The 25,927-nt window shown below is 39.5% G+C and overlaps 3 protein-coding genes across 7 annotated transcripts in view; 1 reads left to right on the forward strand and 2 right to left on the reverse strand.

Moving 5' to 3' along the window:
* Positions 1–14,065, reverse strand: part of wu:fc17b08 — a 28,683-nt gene extending 14,618 nt beyond the window's left edge. For 2 of the 4 annotated variants that reach the window (XM_036583350.1, XM_036583348.1), the window contains exons 1-2: positions 13,965–14,065; positions 3,775–3,840 (exon numbers count right to left, since the gene is read on the reverse strand). The gene's annotated coding sequence lies outside the window, so the exon portion shown is untranslated. The remainder of the gene's footprint in view (positions 1–3,774; positions 3,841–13,964) is intronic. The other 2 variants (XM_036583349.1, XM_036583351.1) reach the window with 1 other exon arrangement.
* adgrb3 (adhesion G protein-coupled receptor B3) overlaps positions 1–25,927 on the reverse strand; it is a 994,217-nt gene that overhangs the window by 582,869 nt on the left and 385,421 nt on the right. The window lies entirely within an intron of this gene.
* The window catches only part of nvl (nuclear VCP like), a 36,216-nt gene continuing 30,447 nt past the window's right edge, over positions 20,159–25,927 (forward strand). The window contains exons 1-5 of one of the 2 annotated variants that reach the window (XM_036583355.1): positions 20,159–20,499; positions 21,247–21,317; positions 21,402–21,454; positions 21,716–21,806; positions 24,025–24,085. In XM_036583355.1, coding sequence (XP_036439248.1) covers positions 20,443–20,499; positions 21,247–21,317; positions 21,402–21,454; positions 21,716–21,806; positions 24,025–24,085 — 333 coding nt within the window. In that variant the 5' untranslated portion in view covers positions 20,159–20,442. The remainder of the gene's footprint in view (positions 20,500–21,246; positions 21,318–21,401; positions 21,455–21,715; positions 21,807–24,024; positions 24,086–25,927) is intronic. The other variant, XM_036583354.1, reaches the window with a different exon arrangement.

The following is a 25,927-nucleotide window of genomic DNA, read 5'->3' on the forward strand; positions in this document are numbered from 1 at the left end:
CCTACAAAACTTTTACTCCTTTTCTACTCATCTTTGTCCTTGAAGAGTGGATCCCCCTCTAACTGTGGAGATACCTCAAGGAACTGGGTGAGCTCATTCCTGTTTTTGCATTGCTGGGCCCTGTTTTGATTTTTGAGTATTTTTGGGACACTGTTTGCTTGGATTATGGTGGTGGTTTGACATTTTTTGGACTTTTTTTGGGGGGATTCAAGAAGCACAATCTCTGGACTTTGAACAACTTTATGCCACCTAATGGACTTCTGCAGCAGATCTTATATTCTACTGCTTTTCTGCTTTGTTTTTTTTTTTTAGCTTTGTTGCTGGTGCCGTTGCTGATGCTGTTAGTGTGTTGTCTGTTCTGGGGAATATTAAGTAAATCTAGCTTGTGCAAGCTCTGTTGTATTCTGGTGCTCACATGTTTTTTCTCACCAAATTAGTGTTCGAATTTTATTGTTAACTGCTGAGTTTGGTCAGATTGTTACACTGTCGTGCTGTGCAACACACTCATTTTAATCAGTGTAGCTTTTCTCACTGGCTGTGCATGGAAAGCAGTACAGCAGCACAACGCTAAGCTTCAAGTCTCTTTTTTGCTGCTTGTTGCCAGAAGCATGTAAAAAATGTGCAACATTTTCACTCGCGCCTGGAGTAAAAAAATAAATAAATGGGGGGAAAAAAGGTTGGTTATCATAGAATCACTTACGCCCAATTCCTAAAATGAATTGACCCAACTTCTGTGATAACCACGGTATAATGGGAGCAGCAGCAGGACAGCAGAAATGTTTTACAATGGCTAAATAAAATCACACTGATAATGTAGAAAGCAATTATCCATTTGTTTATTATAACAGGCCCTCCTTCAGGCTTATTTCTTAATCCTAACACTACTTTAACAATATGTCAGCATCTCAAACTTTGCCGTAGTCCACTGAGCACTGAGATAATGGTGCTCAATGAAGGAAAAATACAGCCCCCTGGTAATATAATTAAAGCCAAGCTCAGACAAGAGCTTTCAATCCAGTTTGTTCATTAGCCTGTAAGTCTGCAACAATCAGTATGTGATTTGCAACTCTAGCAAAAATATAATGGACATGCATAATATTCTGATTACACTGCGTAATTGTGCTGCCACCACTGTGGTAAACAACTTAAACACGGACAGTTTAAGATAATGCCATAACTCATCCAGCAAAAGCGGTGTGCGTTTTTTAAGGGAATCCTTAGTTTAAATTTAAATGTTTAAAGGGTTTTAACCAATATATCTGAGTGTATTGCCTTGATTTCATTTAAACGGCTGAGATTTCCTGCTATATTACTTCTTCGGCGTCCCAAACTAAATAATAGCACACTAAACAGTATGTAAAACAGTGCAGTAGCCTTACACGTGCACTCATTAGTGTAGCAGGTGAACTATAGAAGTGTGTGGCTTGGGACACAGCTTTAGATCCGCCAGCGAGATGCATTCAACAGTCCGGCAGCTCCAGAGGCTGAGCATAGCTCATTAAACATTTCTGAATGAAAATTTAAGCTTTTTCCCTATTAAGGATGGGTTTATTGAGGTAAACTGGATGTCTACTAACGTTTCTGTGACATGTTGGCTTCGTTCTATACATAAGGCGCCTAAATAAAACTGCTGCACCATTTAAGGCAGAACGGAAAATTGGAATAATAAGCTTGCGAATAAGATGCCAACTCGTAACTGTGTTTCTTATTTAAGAGCTTTAGTAGATTTTTGGTGGCCAGTCAAGCTGATCATCTCCTCAGAGCACTAGCTAGAGACTGCATTTAAGGTGTCTTCATATCTTTTCACCTTTCTTGTGGTCATTCTGGTCTACTTTGTTTGGTCTTCATCCCCCTGCAAGGATGTATCTGCAGTAGTGGTGATTAAACGAGCACACAGTTACAGCTTGCCTATCCAAATGGCAGTGAGGCATTCTTAATGACACAATTAAATACTATAAACGGGCTATAAACACTGAACGGAGAAGTGCCATGCCACATACAGTGCTGGGCTGTCTGCACAAAGTGAACTTTAAGGTAGTTTTCACCAAGCTTCCTCCTGGAGATCTCTTCGTACACAGTTTAGTAACACCACATTACAGTGGACTTAAGACGACTTGCTCTCTATTAGGGCTGCAACAAACAACTACTTTGCTAGTCCAATAATCTATCGATTACTGAAACGAATAATCAATTATTCAGATTATGAATCACTAAATTACCAAAAAACTCTTATGTAGCTATCAGCTTTTAAATTTATCTTGAGGTTGTTTTATGCATTTGCTAACTAACAATGAAGACAATAAAGGTGAATAACATTCAAGAATTCACTGTTTTAATGAACTTTCCTGCTAATGCAAAAGATAAAAAATAAAATTAATATATTTTTCCTGTCAAAATTTATAACCAAGGATGTGCAAAGTAGCAACAATAAAATATAACAAAACGAAATCCTTTAATCAAGTAAAAAAACAAAAGAAATAATCTAAATTTAAATTTAAGTGATCTGTGTATTCTGCTGTCTGTCAACTCTCTGTTGCAACTAAATTCTACAATCACAGTCTTTATTGTAAAGTTAGCATCTCTCTGTGCTGTTGTGAGAGCCTCACTCTCCTCTGAGAGCGGATATTCCCTGTTGCAGAGATGATGTGCTCTGATGGAGCGGATGGGAAAGTGGCGAACGTTTGTGGAAAACTTGTTCCCTATGAACAGTTAAATTTGAACGATTTTGTGTAAACGCTTAATTTTAACAGTAACCCTTCGTCCAGTTGCCCTGTATGTCTGCTGAGAACTTCCACTTGAAACTGTTTAAGTGGTGGCTAAACATTCGCGGAGAACTGTTTGGAAACGCCCTCCTGTGTTTGCTGAATTTGAACGCACCGGTGGCCTCGACGTGAAGACGACGATGCAGTGTTCAACAGTTTAAATGTGTAAAGTGAACAGGGTCGCTGTGAATAAAAGTGACTTGCTTCTCTATTCCAGCTCCGTTAACCATTACAGACAGCAGCATTTCGAAACAGAAAAATGCTACAGCTCAGCTCGGAACATGAAGTAGGACGGCTTTAAACACCAACATTAGCTAAGTATCACAACTATCGCCGCGTCCCAAACCACACACTTCTGTACTTTACACACTACACTAATGAGTGCACTTCTAATGGTATATGCGCTATTTTTACACACTATTTAGTGAGATAGTATGCGGTTTGGGACGCGCCGTATCTTACAGAGATGAATCTTCATCCAGTGAGCTGACAAGTTTCCTCTTCAGATGCTCCAGCATGGAGGATCTGCTCTGTGCCAGCTGAGGTCGGCTTTACAAACAACACAATTGACAACGTTTTTTCTGAGTTTAGTGTGAAAAGCTCCCACACTTTTAAGGATTTTGTTCTTGAGGCTGCAATTGCGCTGTTAACTCTCCAGTAATCTGTGACGTCAAAACATTCCTAGTGAGCGCAAGAAAGACGCATAATGACGTCACCAACTAATCAACTACTAAATTAGTTCCCAACTAAGTTGGTCGTCGATTTAGGTCGAATGATCGTTGCACCCCTTCTCTGTAGAGAATGTTAAATATCTGGAGCGCTAAACTAAGAGATCCACGGAGGAAGGTTAGTGAGGACTGACATACTTATTTATTTTAGTATGTTACACTAGATCCTTGCTGCCATCTCTTTTCATCAAAATAAAGCACCAAATAACTAAGAACGAACTACAGCATCACCTCATCACAGTATTTCAAATGAAGGCCATTTTTTTTTATCTAGGTACACGTACCTTTGAAAAGCCTTAGGTCCTCTAAAATTCTTGTACCAAGTAATAATTCCAAGATTTTCTCAGTACCTATGTGGGACAGAAAGAAGACCATTGTGAGATGCACGTGAATTTCTTAGCCATGTTAAAAAAAAAAAAATAAACAAAAACAGTTTGGCAGCCTAGCATATTTTACCTACTGTGACTGTTATTATCAAAGAAAACACAAAGACTGGATCATAAACATGTACGTGGCAAAAAATAGAAAGGTTAATAAAAATGTTTTTCTTCAAGCTTTTTATCATTTATTTATAGCTGTTGATGCAAACATGGCCTGTAATCTGGCAAAGCTGTTTTTTCGAGAATGAAGGAAAAATATCATTTTTTGCACAACTGAAGACAAAAAGGCAAAAGCAGCAATAACCAAATATCAAACCACTGCTGTGCTGCACATCAAAACTATATCCTTAAGTTCAATGTTTAGGGGCGCGTGAGAGTTCTACACACAAACTTCCTGTCTCCGAGTGCTGGCAGGTTCTGTGGTTTCATCTGCCCTTTAAGATAAGCTGCACAAGTAGCAACAGAGCCGTGTATACATCGAGGCTTAACCAAGCAAACATTCATTCTGTATGAGGGATACTTGTTGTTTAACCTCTTATTCTCCAAGGTATATTTTGGTTTTTCCATATGAATTTCCATGACCAAATCATAAAGCAAATTATTCAGTAACTGCATGAAATAAATTTACATTTTTATTTTATTTAATTATTTATTTGAAGTAAAAGTTCCCCTCAAATTAACAGAACGTGTTTTATGATCTACACATATTGCTATATGCTTACAATTTGCTGCTGAAAGCCAAAAATCTTAGATGCTCTTTGTATTATTTTATAAAAATAATTTGTACAGAGCAGATCACTGAAGAGACGCCATCTGTTTATAGTTTATAACTCGGATTTGTGAAAAAATGAGTCGACTTTCAGTAGACAAAAAAAATTGAGAGTTCAGCTTCATTTATTATAAGGGTTTAATATTACATCACCCATCTATTTGACTGGAAAGAAGACAGTTACAGCTCTCATATGACCCCCACCTTTAGAATGTAGCTTATGAAATATGAAAGTTATGAAGAATATGACAAAGTGCGTTTTGGAACCACCGGTGGTCCCAAGGAGTTGAAGAGGTTAACATTGTAGGGTGGCTGCTGAAATGCTAAAATAAAATTGAGAATTATGTATTTTTAATGTTTTTGAGAATTACTTTTTTAGATTAAACCGCCTACAAGAGTAAAATTAAAAATTATGTTGCCCTAAGTGGCAGAACTCAATCTGAATATTTCTTTTGAACTGAATAAAACCAGTTAATTTGCATGTTGCTACAGTTTTTAGGTTTTCTTTTTAAGACAGACCATATTTTAGTGTGCAGCACCACTTAGTCAAGCAGTTAACCTTACAAACTTGTCTATAATCATTGTGATTATTAGCTAACTAAGCTGAAAGCGAGCAAAAAGCTGTCTAACATTGTTTTATTTATATGTTGCAGTCATCTCTCTCACCCCATTTTGTTTGGTAGACATCATGAGAGATGAAGGTGCTAACTTTGGAACATGCTGGCAGCAATATGAGGATGGTATGTTTCAGAGAGGCTTAAACAGAACTGCTACTTTAAGGACGTCAAATTTAGTTACTAAAAGGAAAAGGAACTGAGTGGAAATGAAAGAGAAAGTACTGGCTAGAATGAGTCGCAAATACTTGTACAAGCAACCAACATCAAAACTACTATTATCTATAAATACTGCACTGCGCCACCCAAATCATATCACCACAAAACATATGTGCTGCTAATACAGCTGGTAGAAACTGTACATAAAAAAAGAAAAGAAAGCTTCCATCCCTGGAAGAGGCTTTGAATTTCCAAACCAGCATGTGAGTTCTCATTCTCAGAACGACCCTCTGTGGAGGAGACTTCTCTATTACAGGGGAGTAGGGCTGGGCGATATTGGAAAAAAAGGAAAATCTAGATTATTTTCAAATTTATTAACGGTTCTCGATTCCGGTTAATTTTTTTTTTTGATTCTTGCATAATGCCATTGGAAAAATGTTTCATTACAAAGTGAGCATAATTAGGCCTGTTTAATTGGATTTAGTCCAGTGCAGTTTGTAAACCACTTAAAAAAAATCATTGTAATTGTAGGCTTATTACTATTATTATTATTGCTATTACTACTACAGCATTTTTATATGTGGCTCTACAGGCTCTATTGTGTTGGTTCCAACTTGTTAAATCTCACAAAAACTAAATTTCATGATGCATGAAAATGTCGAAGTATCGCAATATCATTTTTATGTATCTCTCTCTGCAGTAAATCTGAAGAATGCCTTCAGTAGACGTGGGCAATATGGCAAAAAAATCTAATAGAAACTTCCATCACAATATCCAATACGTCATGACATCTGATCAGTTGGAACAGAGAAAAAAAAACCATCAGTGCTACAATCGGTCATTTTTATTCAATATTTTGGACTAAATCCAGTTAAACGTGGCAAATTTTGCTCTGTTTATGATTAAAAATGCAGTTGCTGAGTGTTCTGATGATATAATACGATCAGAAAAGTATATTGTATTGTATTCAGACAATTTAATCACAATAATGATATATACCGTCATATTGCCCAGCCCTAATCCTCCTCAGCTCCACTTACAGGTGCAGAACAATATCACTACGTACTCCATACTCCATATGGTTGAACATACGATGAATCTGCCACTTGCTTCATAAATTACTGCAGAGCCATGTCTGTAATGTGGATGCTTAGAGGTGATAAGGACTTTCTGCCCAGAGCCTTTGTCAAACGTGTGATAAGAGTTGTAGACGGCTCACACAGCAGCGCGTGCTTTCTTTCTGCGGTCTACAGGGAAACCTTAAATAACCACAAATCTACCAGTTAAGACTAAAGACGCTCTGCTGTTTCTTGAGGAGTGGGTGTGGGGTTCAGTCGAACTGCAAACAAATGATCCTGAGCACCATCAGTAAGATGCACTACCACTGATCGGTTCTAGACAATGGAAATCTGAACGCAAAACTAGCCCGGACACGAGGCAAAGGTGGAAAAGCCAGCACTCCACAGCTTCTTTCTATGCTGGTCTTAGTCAGGCCTCCCTTTCACGCTTACAGTTGGTCTGGACTGAGCATCTTACAGTTCTTCATCAATAACACTGATGCGATGCAAGTTTTGAGTGGGGAAATTTTAGCTAATAACATGGAGCTTGTGAACTCCTATGACCGCAAATACCCCGCAGGCTGGCGCACCATGGTAACAGTTCAAGTCTCAAGACAGAAAAAATATAAACGCTGGTCTTTTTAGCCAGAAAAATAGGCCGTTATAAACAACTGCAATTTAAATCATAATCGCTATATTGTTTAGAAAAATCGCAATTGAACATTTTACCATAATCATTCAGCCCTAGCCCCCAAACTGTGGAATGGGTTGCCTTTGCATGTTAGGTTGGCTCCTACACTGTTTCAAAATCCTGTCTTAAAAAACTTACTTGGCTTTTGACTCAGTGTGAGAGCTGCTCATCTATCACGTCATTTAAAATCTTACTGGTCGTATTTATTCTATTTTTTATTATTATTTAAGCTGGTTCTGTGTCTTATTGCCTGTTTTATGAGTTTTCCTACATTGAGTGTACAGCACTTCATAGAGCTTTGTAGTAATGGCGATTTTTCTGACTAATATTGCGAGAGCGATTATTTTCTAGAAATTGAAGTTCAGACCAGTTTTTTTAACCAAGAAGACCAGAATATCCACTTTTTCTGGCTTGAGGCTTGACCCCTTAATGTGGTGTGCCAGAAAGCCAGTAAGTTGAGGTTGTAAGGTCACAGGTTTGGTTGAGGAGGGGTCTCACTATACAGGCAGTATACAACTCTGGGTTATGAGGTTAAATTTCCCTCTTAAAACTCAGGACAATGCTATTGATAATGTAGGCTATGATTTATAGAGTAACTACACCCCACCATGTCCAGCTGACTCCACCCCTGGCACAATTTGAAAAATGCTCTTAGGAAGAGCACTGCAGTGATCTACAGGTTTGGAGGTGGGGCTGTGAGGGAAACCAGGTGGGCTGGGCTGCTGTGTTGTTATAGCTAACATTAGCTACCAGAAAATATGGAGAGAAAAAGAGTCAAACGGCACTTTTGGAACTGAGAGTCTTACGAGGTTGACAATTTTTCTCTACTACCATCCCCATCTTCGACGAGGGAAGGTGTTTCTGATTAGGCAGTGAATCTTAAGCCGTAACAGTATGAGCCACTGACTCAAGCCACCGAAGAGTTAATGTAGTAAAATGATTAACAGCGAGCGGCAGAGGCGCCAAATGCTAGAACATTCCCTAAAACAGTGACCGCTCGCTTCTAATGATCTGTTCAGCAGGTCCATATTCGATATGACCCGAGCCTGATTTCTTAGATGCCCTATATTCCGAATGAATACAGTGGATTGCTCTGAACTCTAAGTTTCATTCAGTTCGACATCAAGGTCTCAGACTGCATCACTGGTCAGCCAGGGTTTGCTGCAGTGGCCCTAAATCCTTCTGCTCTGCAAGCTGTCCATGGCACTTATCGGTGTTACATCCGATTCAGTTCCCCCTCAAATTCATGTCGCCCTGTATTAACCGAACCCTCGGCCGCACTCACTGAACAGAAATCAACGGCAAGCAGCGCTGGAACTACGGAAAGCAGGAAAAACGCCTGAGAAAGGCTGTACGGACGAAAGGTTAACACAGTCGGTAAGCCATTTAACGTTAACCTTTCCTGAACCGTTTCGCTTTCCGTAATTCCAGTGCTGCTTGCCGTTGATGTCTGTTCAATGAGTCACTCCAGAGTTTGATTTGTGAAGGAAAACATGACTCCTCACTTAATCAGTCCTTCGGGTTACCTAGTCATGCGTTGAACATTATCAATCTTTATAACAAACTAAGCTCAGATTAACTGGGTTATTTACAGTTGGTACAGACTGGCGTATCGCAGCCTTGTGAGGTGGTGCGGGGGGGTCTTTAGCTCAGCGCGTGAGTGTGGTTATCTCCGCCCTCGGCTTTCAAGCTTTCATATTTATGATCACATCACGAGTAGGGCGTCATCAGGGGGCGGGAACGTTGGTTGACTGATTTGCAGGCTGTGACGTGCAACACATCATCCGCGCCTATAGCAGAGTTGAACCAGAGGGGGCGCTGCAGAGGCGGAACTGACCACGATAAAAATGATATTTTTACAGTTTAGAAAGACGTGTTTATATTTTAAGCAAAGCTGGTTTATTTTATTATTAGAGATTTTCAGCTGTTAATGGAAAAAAGGTTTAGGGTGGACTTACTCTTTTAAAACAACAGCCCTCTCTTAAATTGCGATTTTGATATGAAAACGATTAAACCTCTCATCCCTAATTCAGTGTGAGAGCTGATCATCTTTCGTGTTGTTACAATCTTACTGTTTGTCTATGTTTTATTTTGATTATTTAAACTGGTTCTGTGTTTTATGGCCCGTTTTATGAGTTTTCCTGCATTCAGTGCACGGCACTTTCGTCAACAGCTGCTGTTTTTAAATGTGCTCTATAAACAAATTTGACATTGCCATCAACAAAAGCCAACCATGTACAGCTGCAAGGTGCAGAACAAGGATTTTCACATGAATGCAGCATTGTTCCTCACAAATTAGGACCCTTATATATACCGGGGTGGGGAACTGAGGGCTGGAGTCCAGCACAGTGTGGTGATTTCCCTGCTCTAGCACACAAGCCTGATAATTAGCTGATGAGTTGAATCAGGTGTGCCTGAGCAGGGAAATCAGCAAACCGTGCAGGAATCCGGCCCTTCTGGAGCTCCCCACCCCAGTACATACCATTCCATAAACCTTCTGAACTGGGACCTTTCCCACTTTCCTGTGCTGTTGTCAAGATAACACACAAAGGATGTGCAATTACCGGATGTGTGTACTATTTGGGTGGTGGATCATTCTCAGCACTGCAGTAACACTGACGTGGTGGTGTGTTAGTGTGTGTTGTGCTGGTACAAGTGGATCAGACACATGCTGGAGTTCTTAAACACCTCAGTGTCCCTGCTGGACCGAGAATAGTCCACCAACCAAAAATATTCAGCCAACAGCGTCCTGTGGGCAGCGTCCTGTGACCACTGATGAAGGACTAGAGGATGACCAACACAAACTGTGCAGCAGCAGATGAGCTATCGTCTCTGACTTTACATCTACAAGGTGGACCGACAAGGTAGGAGTGTTTAATAGAGTGGACAGTGAGTGGACACAGTGTTTAAAAACTCCAGCAGCACTGCTGTGTCTGATCCACTCAGACCAGCGCAACACACACTAACACACCACCACATCAGTGTTACTGCAGTGCTGAGAATGATCCACCACCCAAGTAGTACCTGCTCTGTGAGGGTCCATGGGGGTACTGACCACTGAAGAACAGGGTAAAAGGGGGCTAACAAAGTATCAGAGAAACAGATGGACTACAGTCTGTAACTGTAGAACTACAAAGTGCACCTATATAGTAAGTGGAGCTGATAAAATGGACAATGAGCGTAGAAACAAGGAGGTCTAATGCTTGATCGGTGTACATACACACTGCCTATTTTATGTATATTTGTAGTACTGTGCAAAAGTTTCAGCGACCTGATAAAGTGGTACGTAAAATGTGATTTATAAAACTGAGCTCTGGTCCTAAAATCTGATTGGCTGAGCCACATTCGAAGCCTCTGTAAAATCCAGAATGTATCCAGACCGCTTCACGACAACTGAACTGTGTATTACTATGTCATGACAAGAAAAAACCCTTCTGCTGTTGATGAATAGTCTTTAACTCTAATGCTGATTGGACGGAGCACAGAGTGTACTGATGAAGTAAGAACCTGTTTTGTTGTTTAATCTGAGGAGCTGACTTATGTTCTTAACTAGAACTGGGCTGGTCAGCTGGCTAACAGGCTAAAAGAGCCAACAGCCTAAACAGCTCCATCATTGATATCACAGGCTTGAATTAAAGCACTGACTGTGTGATTCACTGTAAAACTACAGTATAAAAGTCTAAAGAACATCACCTGAATGTCTTTCACGCTTCAAATGTTCGTGTTTCAGTCAGAAGTCGCGTCAAACCCAGACTGAATCCCAAACAGCTCCGTTCTCCCTAAACAGTGTTCGAGGTAAGGTTTAGAAATTCTAGACTCTACAGCCAAACAGTGCATCATGTATCGAGTGTGGATGAGTCTGAGACTCAAATGACTGTTTCTTAGCTGTATTTTGCTCTGTTGGGCTGCAGGATCCAGTATGTAAACTCCTATGTAGTGCACTATGTAGGGAGCAGGGAGCTGTTTGAGATTCAGCCCTAGTGTGAGAAGAGGAGCCGCTGGATTGGTGCTAAATAAAACTCTGTGGCGATTTTACTCCGTTTCGCGTTGCGCCCAAGAACACCCTTCCCGTGATAAAATCCAGAAACCCACAGCCTCTCGTGGCTTTACTGCCTTATTATCTGGGCAGTAAACATTTGTGTACACAGAAAAATACAAACATTAGAATAAATGCTATTAACATTACTACGATATGCACTGATTTTATGTTTGTCTTAGATTATCTGTTTCCAAACCTCTTCTCAAGGTGGCCCAGTAGGGCTGGACGATATAAAAGTACATATTTTTGTGATAAATTACGTCTCAATACAACAAAAGATGCTTTACTGAGCATATTTTGTATCAGTACTTGTAGAAAATTGCATGTTTGATGATACTGAACAAAAATCATTGTTTTCATAGTTTTTGATTTTTTTTTTTTTAAATATAACAACTGGCTGATTTTTCTAACTGATCAAATGCATGAAAGTATCGTCATAGTTCTGGCTGATCGACCACCTTTAATGTGCAGTGAGCAACCAATATCTGGTTTGTCTAATCATACTTTAAATTATACCAATCGTGCTGCTGTGGCAACTTAACAAATCAATGCAACAGCTGGGATATAAAACAGAAATCGGGGAACGTTTACCTGGGAAAATACTCTGTTGTAAACAAGACATTCTTGTCATGTTATACTGCATTCATTGTAGTATATGATGCTTTCACAGGCAGACACACACAAATGGCTTTAAACAGTTTGCTTAGGTCTCTAAAAGTACTGTATATACAGTATCTTTTTTCTATACTTATTTTATTGGATTTAAATGGGAAATTGTGTCAGTTTTTCAAAATGTCTGTATAATTAAGTGGTTAAGATGTAAACAAACTCAGGTAGAGTGGTTTGGTGTGAACTGCAGAGTCAGAACTGTCCACAGTGGTGGTGATAGGAACCAGACATCTACCTCTAAAAGCTCCCTCACAGAAAGTTACTACATTCTTTTGAATTCACTGCCTGATGACTGAGACACTGTTTTACGATAGTTTTGACAAAAATTTGACCTAAAAAGTTTTTATTCGAAATTACTGGGGGGTACATGCAGCGCGCTGTGAGGCAAAATAACCCCCCAAAACAACTTATTATTTCAGATTTTCCACTATTTTCCATCATCAACATTCCATATAAACTCAGAAGACTCGTGTAGGTTCACTGGTGGTTCTGGATAGTAAATAAAATGTCTATATCTGTGTTGTAGTCATGGCGACCCCTGGTTCCTATCACCACCACTGTAAAGACATCTGAGTCTCTATAATCCAAAATCACTCTGAATGACTTTGTTTACATCTCAAACACTCAACAATGCAGTAATTTTGAAAAACTGGTGGAATCTCCCTTCAATTTAACATTGAAACCTGCACCACACGAAACTTCTTGTACACCTGGTACTCAGCGAAGGCAGAACCTGATTCTAGACACTAACAGCTCTTTCCAACACAGGAACAGAATTTACTTCCCGCTTCGTCCTGCTGACGAGAGCCATTTCCAGCACAGTAAACGGCCCAAACACAGCCGGAAGACATGTCAGTCTTCAAATGCGGTTTAAAAGGCAGGCTACCCCACCCCCTTCCCCCAAACAAAACACAACAACGTCGACAAGCCTGCACGCCTGCTACACACTTAAAGCCGGTTCTTTATGGGTTCTATAGTAAAAGCAATGGTTTATTTAAAGCCACAAGTTCTACATAGAACAAGTTCATCCTTTCAGTAGTTGTTTGCATGGTGAAATGGTCTCTTTAGACACATGGAGAACGTTTTGCGTACAGAGCTGAGCAACATGACAACATTTATTAACGTTCTTGTGACAAATACATCACAATATGTCACAATAAGCCTATCTGAGCGCTTCACTAATATAGTCAGTGCCCAAAATAACTGCATGTTTGATTAGGAGAGCTTAATCAATCCCCTTTAATTGGATTTGGTGCAGCTCTGTGTCAAAATGTTAAACGAATAGATAAAAATTTTAAAAATACGGTCTGTTCTCCCTCATAAGATGTCAGAAAAAAATAAATACAGGAAAAAATATCATGAAAACATCCTGTAGTATCACCACATCGCCCACTCTAGCCGTATACGTCCCTATATATGCTTACATGGTCCTTCAGATTGATTAGGCATGTGTTGCATATGGTTCTGCGTACAAAGAGTTGGTTCTACATAGCACCAAAAAGGGTTCTGCTATTGTTACAATGGCTTGTAGCCCTTTCTGGTGCTATTTAGAGGCATTTAACAAGGTTCCAAGCCTACACGTTCTCCATCAATCTGAAGAACCACCTCACCAGGCAGAGAGGCGTTTTAGCAGGAAATGGCTCTATGCAGAAGTGATGGTCCTAAGCAGAACCACTCCTAGTACTAAAGAACCCTGGAGAACCATCTTTTGAGAGTGTACTCGTATCAGAGCGCGGCTCGCTCGCCCTGAACACTCCCTCTGCGGCTACGGCTAGCCTGCTAGGTTAGCTTCCCGACACAGGAACTTCACCCAGTTTAAAGCCGAGTCAACAACCACAGCCCAGAAGTGCGGCTCTCCCTGGCGGTGAGTTACGGTTAGAAGCCCGGCACCGAGAGGAAGAGTCGGTGCGGATTAAAGAGCGGGTATAAACAGCAGGAGCTGCCGCCTCCTAGTAGCGCCGCTTAGCCTCTGAGCTAACCTAGCCCAGACTCGGGGGAGCCAGTCCGCTCTCGGTCCGGTTCTCCCAGCGAGAACGCGCAGAGCATGACACAGAACCACCGGCCGCGTCCAGCGCGTCCGGATAAGCGGTCTTACCCACACACTGAATGAGCCTAGAGCGCCATGAGTCCAGATCCTGGCGGACGCCGCGCTTCTCGTTCGTGCAAAGCCGCCTCCTGCACGCGCTCGCCATTTTCTACCGTATGAGTCCCGCGGGAGCGCGCACGCAGAGTCGCGTCGCGGAGATGGGGTTGGTTAGTGTGCACGTCACGCTGCGCGCGCACGAGTATGTACGTATTATGTATATGTATAATTTTTTAGACCAGGATTCATAGACTTACAGAATGACTAAGAGTTGCATGTTCTTACTAAAGGGGTTTATCAGTATTTGTCATTATGCATCAGTTATGCGTCATGACTCACAGTTATGCATCAGTCATATACAGCTATGTGCCAGTTGCGTATCATTTATATGCCATTTATTCATCAGTTATAGACAGTTATGCACCAGTTATAGAGTCATACGTCATTCATATGCCGTTATTCATCGGTCATAGACAGTTATTCACCGGGTGTAGAGTTATACATCATTCATATGACATTATTTGTCAGTTATATACAGTTATGCAACGCTTACAGGGTGTCCCAAAAAAATTGACATCATTTCGTGGTCTAATAACAGCCAATTCTCTTACAAATGGTCTCGAATTTTAACAAAATATGTAAAAACTAAGCAAGTTTTTTTTTTTTCAGGTTGAAGAATGGTGTTCACTAGAAATGAAAAGGCATTTAGTGTGTTAGAATATGCTCCAACACAGTCAAACAAGAGTGTGCAGCAGCATTTTCGAGAAAACTCAATAAAAATGCACCAACTGGAAAGCAGATTTGGACACGGCACAAAAAAACTCAAAGAGGAAGGCTGTCTGTGCAGGACAAAGGGGTCTGGACGACCACCAGTATCAGAAGATATTACATTTGTGAAGCTGTGAAATCGGTTAGAAAATCTACATCCCTCTGAATTTCTTGTTCGAATTTCGATAAATAAATCTTGTATTGTTCAACATGAAGCCTATTTAATTTAATTGACTAGGATGTGTAGCTAGTCAGATATTCACATCTCAAATTATGTCAATTTTTTGGGACACCCTGTACAGTTAGGCATCACTTATATGCTGTTATACATTAGTCATATGCCATTATGTATCAGGGATATGTGGCTATGCATCATTTAAAAATAGTTATGCATCAGTTGTATGCCATCATGTACAAGTTATACACAGTTATGCATCAATTATGTGCCATTATGCAACAGTCATATACAGTAATGCATCAGTTATATGCCGTTATGCATCAGTTATATGCTGTTATACATTAGTCCTATGCAGTTATGCATCGGTGTATTCCATTATGAATCAGGGATATGTGTTTATGCATCGTTTAAATACAGTTACGTATCAGTTATTTGCTATTTTGCACAAGTTACATACAGTTTTGCAACATTATTTGTCATTATGTGCCATTATGAAACAGTCATATACAGTTTTGCATCTGTTACATAGTTATGCATATTTAATACTTCAATTAGAATTACAAACAGAATTTAAACAGAGTTTAACTTCAAACAGAATTGAATTTCTGACCATATTGTGGATATCATCGGTGCCTTAAAACAGTTCCTAACTGCATGTTCGATTAAAAAAAGAGCTTATTTATCCTCAGTCCTGTTTAATTGGATGTAGTGCAGTGTGTGAAATGTTGAACAGTAATTGAATCCATAGTTTTTGATAGTACTTTTAAAACGTGGTCTGCTCTGACTTATCAGATGTTTCAAAAATCATAAAAAATATTGTAAAAACTATTATTTTATATATATATATATATATATATATATATATATATATATTCACTGTTTCTGGACCTAGACAGCCTAGCTCCTTAGTTGTCATTAGTAGCTCGTCAGCTTGGCAACTCACTCACTTTTAGACATTCGTGATAAGGTGTAGCGAACACTTGATTAGTGATTTTAGTATTTGAATGCTGGCACCTCAAACGGTTAACCATGGAAGCCGGTTACAGCTATTTAGTAAGTCATAACAATGAGAAAGCCTCTCATAGTTACGACTTGCTATCTAATAATGATGAGATTTTCTCATAATTATGATTTAGGATCTTATAATTACTGTTTAGTATCTCGTAACTATGATTTTCTATCTCATTAACAGTGAGGTTTTCTTATAAATGTGACATAGTATCTCATACTTTTGACTTGCTATCTCATTAATAATGCGATCTGTTAATCTGGAGAAAGTTTCTCAGAATTTTGGCTTAGAATCTCAGTTCTGACTTACTATATCATAATTTAATTTGCAATCTCATAATTACAACTTAGTATCTCACAATTATAACTTAGTATCTCATAGTAACGACTTATCATGTCAATCATTACTTATAATTTCATTATTACAACTTAGTATCTCATAATAATGACTTATGTCAATTATTACTTACAATCTCATGATCACAACTTAGTATCTCATAATTATGATTTACTATCTCACAATAATGATTTATCATGTCTGTTATTACTTACAATCTCATAATTATGACTAACTTTCTCAGAATGACATATCATGTCAATTATTACTTACAATCTCATGATTAAAACTAAGTATCTCATAATTGTGACTTACTTTCTCACAATAATGACTTATAATATCAAAAATTTCTTATTATCTCATGATTATAACTTAGTATCTAATAATTATGACTTACTTTCTCATAGTGATGATTTATCATGTCAATTATTACTTAATCTCATAATAATGACTTAGCATCTCATGATTATGACAACATTTTCTCATAATTATGTGAAACTTTCATCATAATGAGACGCTAACTCATAATTATGAGTTACACACCTAAAAAATGTTTTACACTCTTTAAAAAGATGGTTCTTTAAGGGTTCTTTAGTAAAGACAGCGGTTCTAAATAGATCCATGAACATTCAAAGAATGCATTGCATGATTAAAGGGTTCTTTGCATCATGAAAGCATTCTTTAGATTGATGGAGAACGTGTTGTTTTTGGTTTTTTTAGAGAATCTTTTTGAAAAGGGCTCTATATAGCACCAAAGGGTTCTTTTATTGTTATGATGTCAAGCTTGTATGCGATAGAAGGACCCTTTTTGGTGCTAAAAAGAACGCTTTTTGAAAAGGTTCGTATAGAACTAAATACAACACATTCTTCTTCAATCTAAAGAACGCTTTCACAACACAAAGAACCCTTTAATCATGCAAAGCGTTCTTTGGTTCTGTATAGTGTTCATGGTTCTATTTATCAAGTATTCATAAGGGAATTAAGTCATAATTATGAGAAAGTTTCTCATTATAATGACAGACCTTATGGCCTTTTTTTCCCAAGTGGTGAAAACAGGCTCGATAGTCAACAGAGTACTCGAGTATCTGTGCACATACTTAGTATACTCAGTTCCTCTCACTCCATGTATGGGCGCAGGACAGGATTACTACATGGATAATACAGCATATGGTTGAATGTCTGGAGAATGTAAACGTTAGTCATCACAGTTTGTGTCTGCTATGTGGATGCATTCTTGTGCAAAATGCTTACATAATGAAGCCAAATCAGAGCTGATCTACATCTCAGCCCAGTAAACGTCTCTTAAAAACTTCTAAAATCCTACTTGGTGACATTTTGACAACAGCTTTAATGAGATTTAAGTGTAAATCCCTTCACAGTCCTTTTCAGTGTACAGTCAGAATGGTCACTGAATAGATCACTGATGTATCTCATCAGGAAACATTTACATCCTCTCAACATTGAATTGAGTTAATGTGATTAACCAGCCACTCCACACAGTTTCATGCTTTAGGTCATGGTTTCATGTTTAACCTGTTAACTGTCACCCCATTTGTGCCTAAAACGGCATATCCGAAGTAAAAGCAGCTCTGCTCCCACATACTTTGGGCTGCAGTCATGATCTCAGTCTCATTTGCACGGAAACACCAGAATAACTGTATGAATTACTGACAAAGAGTAACAGAGACTCCATATCATCCTTGTAGAGACAGATTGGTACGAACAAGGCACTAAAGCTGAGAGATGATTTAAGATGATTTCACTTGCCAAGGTAGCCTTTCTTTGCAGGCTTTCTCAGGAGCCCACTCATTTAAAAATGTGTCTCCATGGGGCCCCATTCCAGTCTGTTCCTTAGAGCCCCAAAATCGCTAAATCCGCCCCTACTAGAAATGTTACCCTATGTCCTATTGCAGGGGTGTCCAATCTTACCCACAGAGGGCTGGTGTGGCTGCAGGTGTTCACTCCAACATAGCAGGAAATCACCTCATCAGTAGTGAGACTGAGACAGACTGATTAAACAATTGGAGTCAGGTGTCCTTCAGCTTATTTGGAGTGAAAACCTGCAGCCACACCAGCCCTTTGCAGAAACGATTGGACACCCTTGTCTTATTGCTTTTATTTGCAGGATTTTTATTTTTTGTTGTATGTTTTATTTTTGATTATCTTTTTTCTCTTCTTCCTCTGCTGGATTTTTTTATTCTTTTAGTTTTAACATTTCATATGAGTCAGAATTGTTCACAGTGGTGGTGATAGGAACCAGACGTCCACCTCTAAAAGCATGAGATTGTTATGAATACACTGCCTGATGTCTGAGACATTGTTTTACAGTAGTCTTTGGACTTAAAATGTATTTTGTGAAGCCTGTAGGGTCCTAGGGTGTGGTGGGACTAAATAGCCTCAAAAAAACCTTATTATTTCAGATTTACCACTATTTTCCATCATCAACATTCCATATAAACTCAGAAGACTTGTGTTGGTTCACTGGTGGTTCTGGATAGTAAAAAAATGTCTATATTTGTGTTGTAGTCATGGCAACCCCTGGTTCCTATCACAAGCACTGTAAAGAAATCTGAGCCTCTATAATCCAAAATCACTCTGAATTACTTTGTTTACTTCTAAAACACTCAATAATGCAGTAATTTCAAAAAACTGCTGGAATATCCTTTTAATTTAACATCACTGCACCACACAAAACTCCTTGCACACCTGGTGTTTAGCAAGAGCAGAACCTGATTCTAGTAGTTTTGCTGTTATTGTGATGATGTAGATGGACATTAACAGCTCTCTACCATCAACCATTTCACACCAAACCACTCTGAATGACACCTCAAAGACTAAATAATGCAGACATTTTGAAAGGTATCCCCCTTTAAAGCCGGTAATTAAACAAACTCACACTACTCAAACTCAGGCCCTGACCCATTTCACCCCTTGCTCCTACCACTCAGCCCTTAGCCCTCTGTACTGTGCGTTCAGGTCTAGCGGTAGGGTGTCCTGATTCTTGTTGAGATAGAGGGGTAGGGTGAAGTGTTGGGGCTACATGACCCTCCAAACGGAGGTTTTTCAGAGACTCCAAACAGAGAGATATGAGGAAAAAAGATACACTGGCAAGATGGAGAACAAGAGACCAAAGAAACACACAAATGTGAGAATTTTCTCTGTTAAAAATTACAATAACCATCGTATTATCTTAGTTTAATGGTGTTTCAGTGTATTTTGGTCGTTTTCTTCATAACAAGCATATAAAATCTCTAATAGTGTGCTAATGTCTCGTTAGCTTGCTAGCTAACTTTCCCGTTCCACCTTAAATAGTCCAGCAGTTCTGGCGCCTGAAGCGCCAGAATGTAACTGCCACACCATTTAAGGTGGAACGGGAAAATTCGAACAAGAAGCTGCTGAATATCTGACTTCAGTTTCATATCACCAAAGAATTAGTGGTGGGTGATAATAAATAATAGCCCCCCCCTTTGAAGATCATATGATGCCCTAAATGTAACTAAAGCCCAGCAGTGAGGAGCTGAACTTTACCCTCCTCTGCTGTCACTGCAGACTGGCAGGGTCGCCTACAGAGTAGCGCTGGTAGCTGTTAATGAAGTGATGTTTTTTATTTTTTAATTTGAGGGAAGATTTCAACCACTACACCTTGTAACTCAGTTCCAAGGGGTTAGGGTGACACTCGAAAACAAGGGGTAGGGGTAAAACGAAGAAATGGGACTGGGCCTCAGACTCTTTCCTGCCTTTACAAGCCTTCAAAATGTCTCTCGATTCAATTACAGTGGAAAAAAAAAGGAAGTCGAACAGTCGACTCCCACAGTTCGACTCTCTGAGTCACTGGCCAAGACTGGACTCCGGCTTCAAGCTGGAGTCGAAGAATCGGTTCTTTTGGAATCGATTCCCCATGGCTATCTTAGCCACGTTTGCTCCAATACAGCAGGCGGCAGCATTTTCTCATCGTTTTGGGGTGTTAAAGAAGAATGGTAGACACACATGGGTCCTCAGTAACTTCATCTTTAAATTATAAACCGAGTCGGTTTCAGCCCGGTGTGGAGGAACAGCGGCTCAGCGCGTTAGCTGGGTAGTAACGTTAGCTCGCTGTTTCAGACTGACTGGCTGCTCTTAAGCTACTTTAGCGTGTTGGTACAAACAGCTTCAATAAAATCAAACAGAACGCAATGAGGGATCATATTTAACGCTGGAGAATGAAGAACCGAAGTGGTGGACACATAGACCAACGACTGAAGCAGAGAGTCGAACAGGTGAGCTATGCTATGCTAAGCTAATAATATTCCTCTTAAACAATATATAAAAGGTGGTTCTTTAGTACAGCGGTTCTATAGAGAACCATTTCATGCTCAGATGGTTCTCTGCATGTTGAAATCGTTCTTCAGATTGATGGAGAATGTGTTGTATATGGGTCTGTAGAATAGAGTCATTGCCTTTACTAAAGAACCCTTGAAGAACCACATTTGTGTGAAGTGTGAAACTTGACATCATCATAACACTTTTGGTTCTGTATAGAACCATATACAAAACATTCTTCTTCAATCTAAAGAACCATTTTACCGTGCAAAAAAAAAACAAAAAAACAAAAAACATTTAAGCATGCAAATTGTTCTATATTGAACTCATGTGTCTAAGTAGAACCATTTCCTTTACAAAAGAACCCTTGAAGAACCACATTTGTTAAGTTTGAAACTTGATACCACGATAACCCTTTTTGGTTCCACATACAACATGTTCTCCATCAATCTGAAGAACCATTTTTACCATGCAGGGAACCACTTAAGCATGTAAATTGCTCTATATTGAACTCATGGGTCTAAGTAGAACCATTCCCTTTACTAAAGAGCTCCTGAAGAACCATCTTTGAGTGTGTAGATTAGGGAATGGATGGAAAATAATTAAGGATTTCCAGGTTAAAATGGGAAAGAGGTGAAAAGTTCTAGACTGCAGATTTATAGCAGAACTGATAAACACAACGGTGTGTATTTTAACCATTACAGTACCTGAAGTCCAAAAACAGTCAGTATGTGGATATTGCTGGAATGGCTGCTGACCTTCAGCATCAGTTCAGGTGGGTTTTCACTTCTTTCAGTTTTTTCTACATATTTTTTTTAATAGTTTGCCTAAGGTCCTAGCCTTTATGCTGTTTTCTCAGAATGGACTACGGCCGCCGCAACAGAACTGCCTTCAGAATTCAGGTAGAAAAAGGTGAGTATAATTCAGCCTTTGGGAAGAATTACATAGTTGTTACATAGCCATAACGGATGTACAACTCCTGTACTGTCTTGTATTTTTACCCCTGAAATGTCCAGTTAGAAGTTTTCATTATATAACACTGTACTACACTTCTATAACCTAAGAATAGCGCCACCAGTTTGCATTGAAGTCCCTGTAGTTATATCTGCCTTAGTATGAAAAAACCTGTGATTTTAAGGGGTTAATGAAACTGTGTGTGTGGTTTCTCTGTAGTGCATGGAGTCATATGCAGTGAGTCTGGACTGTCTACTTTAGAAGACAAGCACTTGGCCAAAAGAGCAAGACGCAGCCAGGATGATGACGGGTGAGAGATGGTAGTAATACACACTGATCAGGCATAACATCATGACCACCTCCTCGTTTCTACGCTCATTGTCTATTTTGTCAGCTCCACTTACTATATAGTTTCACTTTGTAGTTCTACAGTTACAGACTGTAGTCCATCTGTTTCTCTGATACTTTGTTAGCCCCCTTTTACCCTGTTCTTCAGTGGTCAGGACCCCCATGGACCCTCACAGAGCAGGTACTATTTGGGTGGTGGATCATTCTCAGCACTGCAGTAACACTGACGTGGTGGTGGTGTGTTAGTGTGTGTTGTGCTGGTCTGAGTGGATCAGACACAGCAGTGCTGCTGAAGTTTGTAAACACTGTGTCCACTCACTGTCCACTCTATTAGACACTCCTACCTTGTCAGTCCACCTTGTAGATGTAAAGTCAGAGACGATAGCTCATCTGCTGCTGCACAGTTTGTGTTGGTCATCCTCTAGTCCTTCATCAGTGGTCACAGGACGCTGCCCACAGGACACTGTTGGCTGGATATTTTTGGTTGGTGGACTATTCTCAGTCCAGCAGTGACACTGAGGTGTTTAAAAACTCCAGCAGCACTGCTGTGTCTGATCCACTTGTACCAGCACAACACACACTAACACACCACCACCACGTCAGTGTTACTGCAGTGCTGAGAATGATCCACCACCCAAATAGTACCTGCTCTGTGAGGGTCCATGGGGGTCCTGACCACTGAAGAACAGGGTAAAAGGGGGCTAACAAAGTATCAGAGAAACAGATGGACTACAGTCTGTAACTGTAGAACTACAAAGTGCACCTATATAGTAAGTGGAGCTGATAAAATGGACAATGAGCGTAGAAACAAGGAGGTGGTCAGAATGTTATGCCTGATCGGTGTATGTCTAATATGCATGATATTAGATGGTAATATAGATCTTCTGTTCTGCTGTACATTTGGGTCTTATACTACGAGTGTTCATTTAAATGCGTTGGTCACACTGTTATTCCTACCTTCTACCTCACACCCATTTATAATGCACTCTCCAGGCCTTGCTAAATGCAGTAGGGAAGAATAAATAATTTGAGCATTTGAGCAGGTGACCTACACGTCTCCGCTACAAACGAAAGCATAAACTTTGTTTTGATAGTTGAAGTTCATTATTATGCATTTCTGTTTTGTTTGAACCAAACAAACATCCCAACCTAAATACATAAAAATCTGTGCACAATAAATATGATGAGTGAAATATGAAGAGGCAGTCAGGTATATTGATAGGTAGATGTATTTTATTGATTCTGGAGTAGAACTAGAACAGCAATTATCAACACAGTCAAATAAAATATATTTTGTTTCAGTTAAACTGTTTGGGCACACCTGGTCAATTTACACGTTTTGTTGATTTTCTGAGTAAAGATAAGTTAAAACATTCCTTACAGAGAACACACTGTGATGCACAGTTGCTGTTTATTGGCTTTGACATATTAAAAAAGTAAATAAATAAAATGAAAGTGGGCTCTGCAAACGTTAAGACTCATTTTATATTTTATGTTTGCTTTTTTTCTCCAAATATGTTAAATTCAGCAAATAAAAAGAAATTGTGCACTTAAATATGCATAAAAATGCCATATTCGAGATTGTTCCTTGTAGAGGATGTATTAACTTACCACTCAGAAAATATAGAAAATAAACAAAACATGTTATTTGACTAGGAGTGTTCAAACTTTTGCATTCAATTCCATTAAAAAAATAACAATTTTAAACTGATATGGGAGGGGGGGTGGTCCGACCTGAATTCTTTACTTTTTAACAGTGTTAAACTAACCCTGCTGTGTGGAGGCTGTACTTTACCCTGTCTAGCTCTCACTGTGAGATACTTGCGTGCCTCAAAACAGTGCTATATTACACACAACAGGAAAAATATTAAAATAATATGGATGTTTTTTTATGAGTTGTACACAAAACTCACTAACAGGAGTTGTTAAAAGTTGCCTTTATGGTACAACAACAGCTTTGATGGTGAATCCTGAGAAACATCAGTCAGATATCTGTGAAAATTCTTCTTGTGTTTCGAGAAGGTGACCAAGACCGTGCTCTATTTGAACCTTAAATTCACTACATAAAAAATTAGTGTAACATTTTAACCTGTGTTAGGTGCCCCACTCTTCCCCTACATGAAGCAGTTCATGTTTAAAATTGAATATATTATGCTTTCTCTATTTGTGGTGGTCTTTAGCGAAGGCAGCAGCGTGCTGGAGGATTCCACGGACAGCGAGGCCGATATCTCAGAGCATGAGGTGAGTGTTTGCACATCTTATCATGATGTTCAGTTACTTTACTTGAGATACACACTAAGGGTTTCACAGGTCCACTAATATGTCCACTGTTCAGCTCTGTAAGCAGCTGTTGAATGGTTGAGGACAGTGCCTGAGTTTAGTAATGAAATACAGTTTCTCTGCTGAAGTACTTTAGTGTGTAAATACCACATGAGCTGCAACCAATTACACTGCGAGCTGAGAGAATAACACTAAAATGCAGTGTCGCAAACAGGACTGTGTAGGTTTTGGTTGCTTTATCAGGAAAGGGCCTTGCATTTGCGATTTATGAAACAATCCTGATGCTCATCTTTTGTCCGTAGGGCAGTTAAAATGCTTAATTTCATCCTATTTTTCTTTTGTTTGTACTACTTTTAAGGTTTTATTGTCTCATTAATATTGTAATTGTATTGCTGTATAAGGGTTAAATGAATGGATGATTGAATGACACGCAGAATAAGGTACAGGCAGTTGTGTTGGTGTGACCTACAAGGAACAAAAACACACTCCCGTGAAATGAAGTGCCACGCCAGTTGGCAAACATGCAAAGATCTGATTTACTTGCAATCAAATGGCTTCGGATAAAATTCTTATTCAAAGTATTCAAAACTTTTTTTTCCCAGTTCAGCCACTGCATCTTACTCTGAGAGGCTCACTGTTGTCACAGTGTGGAGAAATTCAGAGGGAAAAACATCTACCAGCTATTATTAAAGCAATAAGCCACTCGAGGCTGTGGGTTACTGTGATTTTATCGTGGGGAAGGGTGTTCTTTGGCGGAGTAAAACTCCCTTCCCTGTCATAAAATCGCAGTAACCCACTGACTCAAGTGGCTTATTGCTTTTATAAAACTGCAGCCAACATAAAATATATTAAAATACACAGTGTTTTAGAGAATTATTTAAGTTATTATTAATAATAACCCACATAAACAAGTATTCCACCAAGAAATGTAGTTCCTTTATATTTCGGTCTCTTTGCTAAGCAACCACTGACCGCTGAGTGAGGAGAACGTTCGGTCGCCCATCGCTGTAATCACTGCAGACATTTCATGATTTTTTACAAACCTATTTCGCATAACAGTGAACATATGATAACACAGCACTGTTCAATGCAAATACTTTCAGTCTATAAATACCTTTTGGTCACCAAATCACCACCGCGAGTCTTCTGACAGTCTGACCACGCCACTTTTCTCACGCTGGGGCTGAATCTCAAACGGCTCCCTGCTCCCTACATAGTGCACTACGTAGAAGTTTAAATACTGACTCCTGCAGCCAAACAGAGCAATGTATCACTAAAAATGGTAATTTGGGATTCATCTGCATTCATACTCGACAAGCAGTCGCTATTTGACAGCAGAAACTAGAATTCCTTAATGTTACACAGCTCACTATTTAGCTAGGGAGTACGGAGCTGTTTGGGACACACAGACATTTGAAGCATGTCAGTCATTCAGGTGAAGTTCTTTAGACTTTTATATTGCCGTTTTTCAGTGAACATAAGCTGTCAGCCCCTCAGTTTAAACAGAACCGGGTTCTTACGTCATCAGTACACTCGGCTCCGTGTGATCAGCATTAGAGTCAAAGATTGTTCCAATCTCCAACAGCAGAAGGGTTTTTGTGCCGTGGCGCAGTGATACATAGTTCAGTTGCTGTGAGGCGGTCAGAGCCGTAGTATATCGTGGATTTTACAGCGCCTTCAAACGCGGCTCAGCCAATCAGATTTTAGGACTGGAACTATCCGTTTCATAATAAGCTTATAAAACATTAAACCGATGAAAGCTGTGCATGGAGGTGTGGATAGCCGCTAAGCATTTTTAGCATA

The sequence above is a fragment of the Colossoma macropomum genome, unplaced genomic scaffold, assembly GCF_904425465.1.
Source record: "Colossoma macropomum unplaced genomic scaffold, Colossoma_macropomum, whole genome shotgun sequence".
Lineage (NCBI taxonomy): Eukaryota > Metazoa > Chordata > Actinopteri > Characiformes > Serrasalmidae > Colossoma > Colossoma macropomum.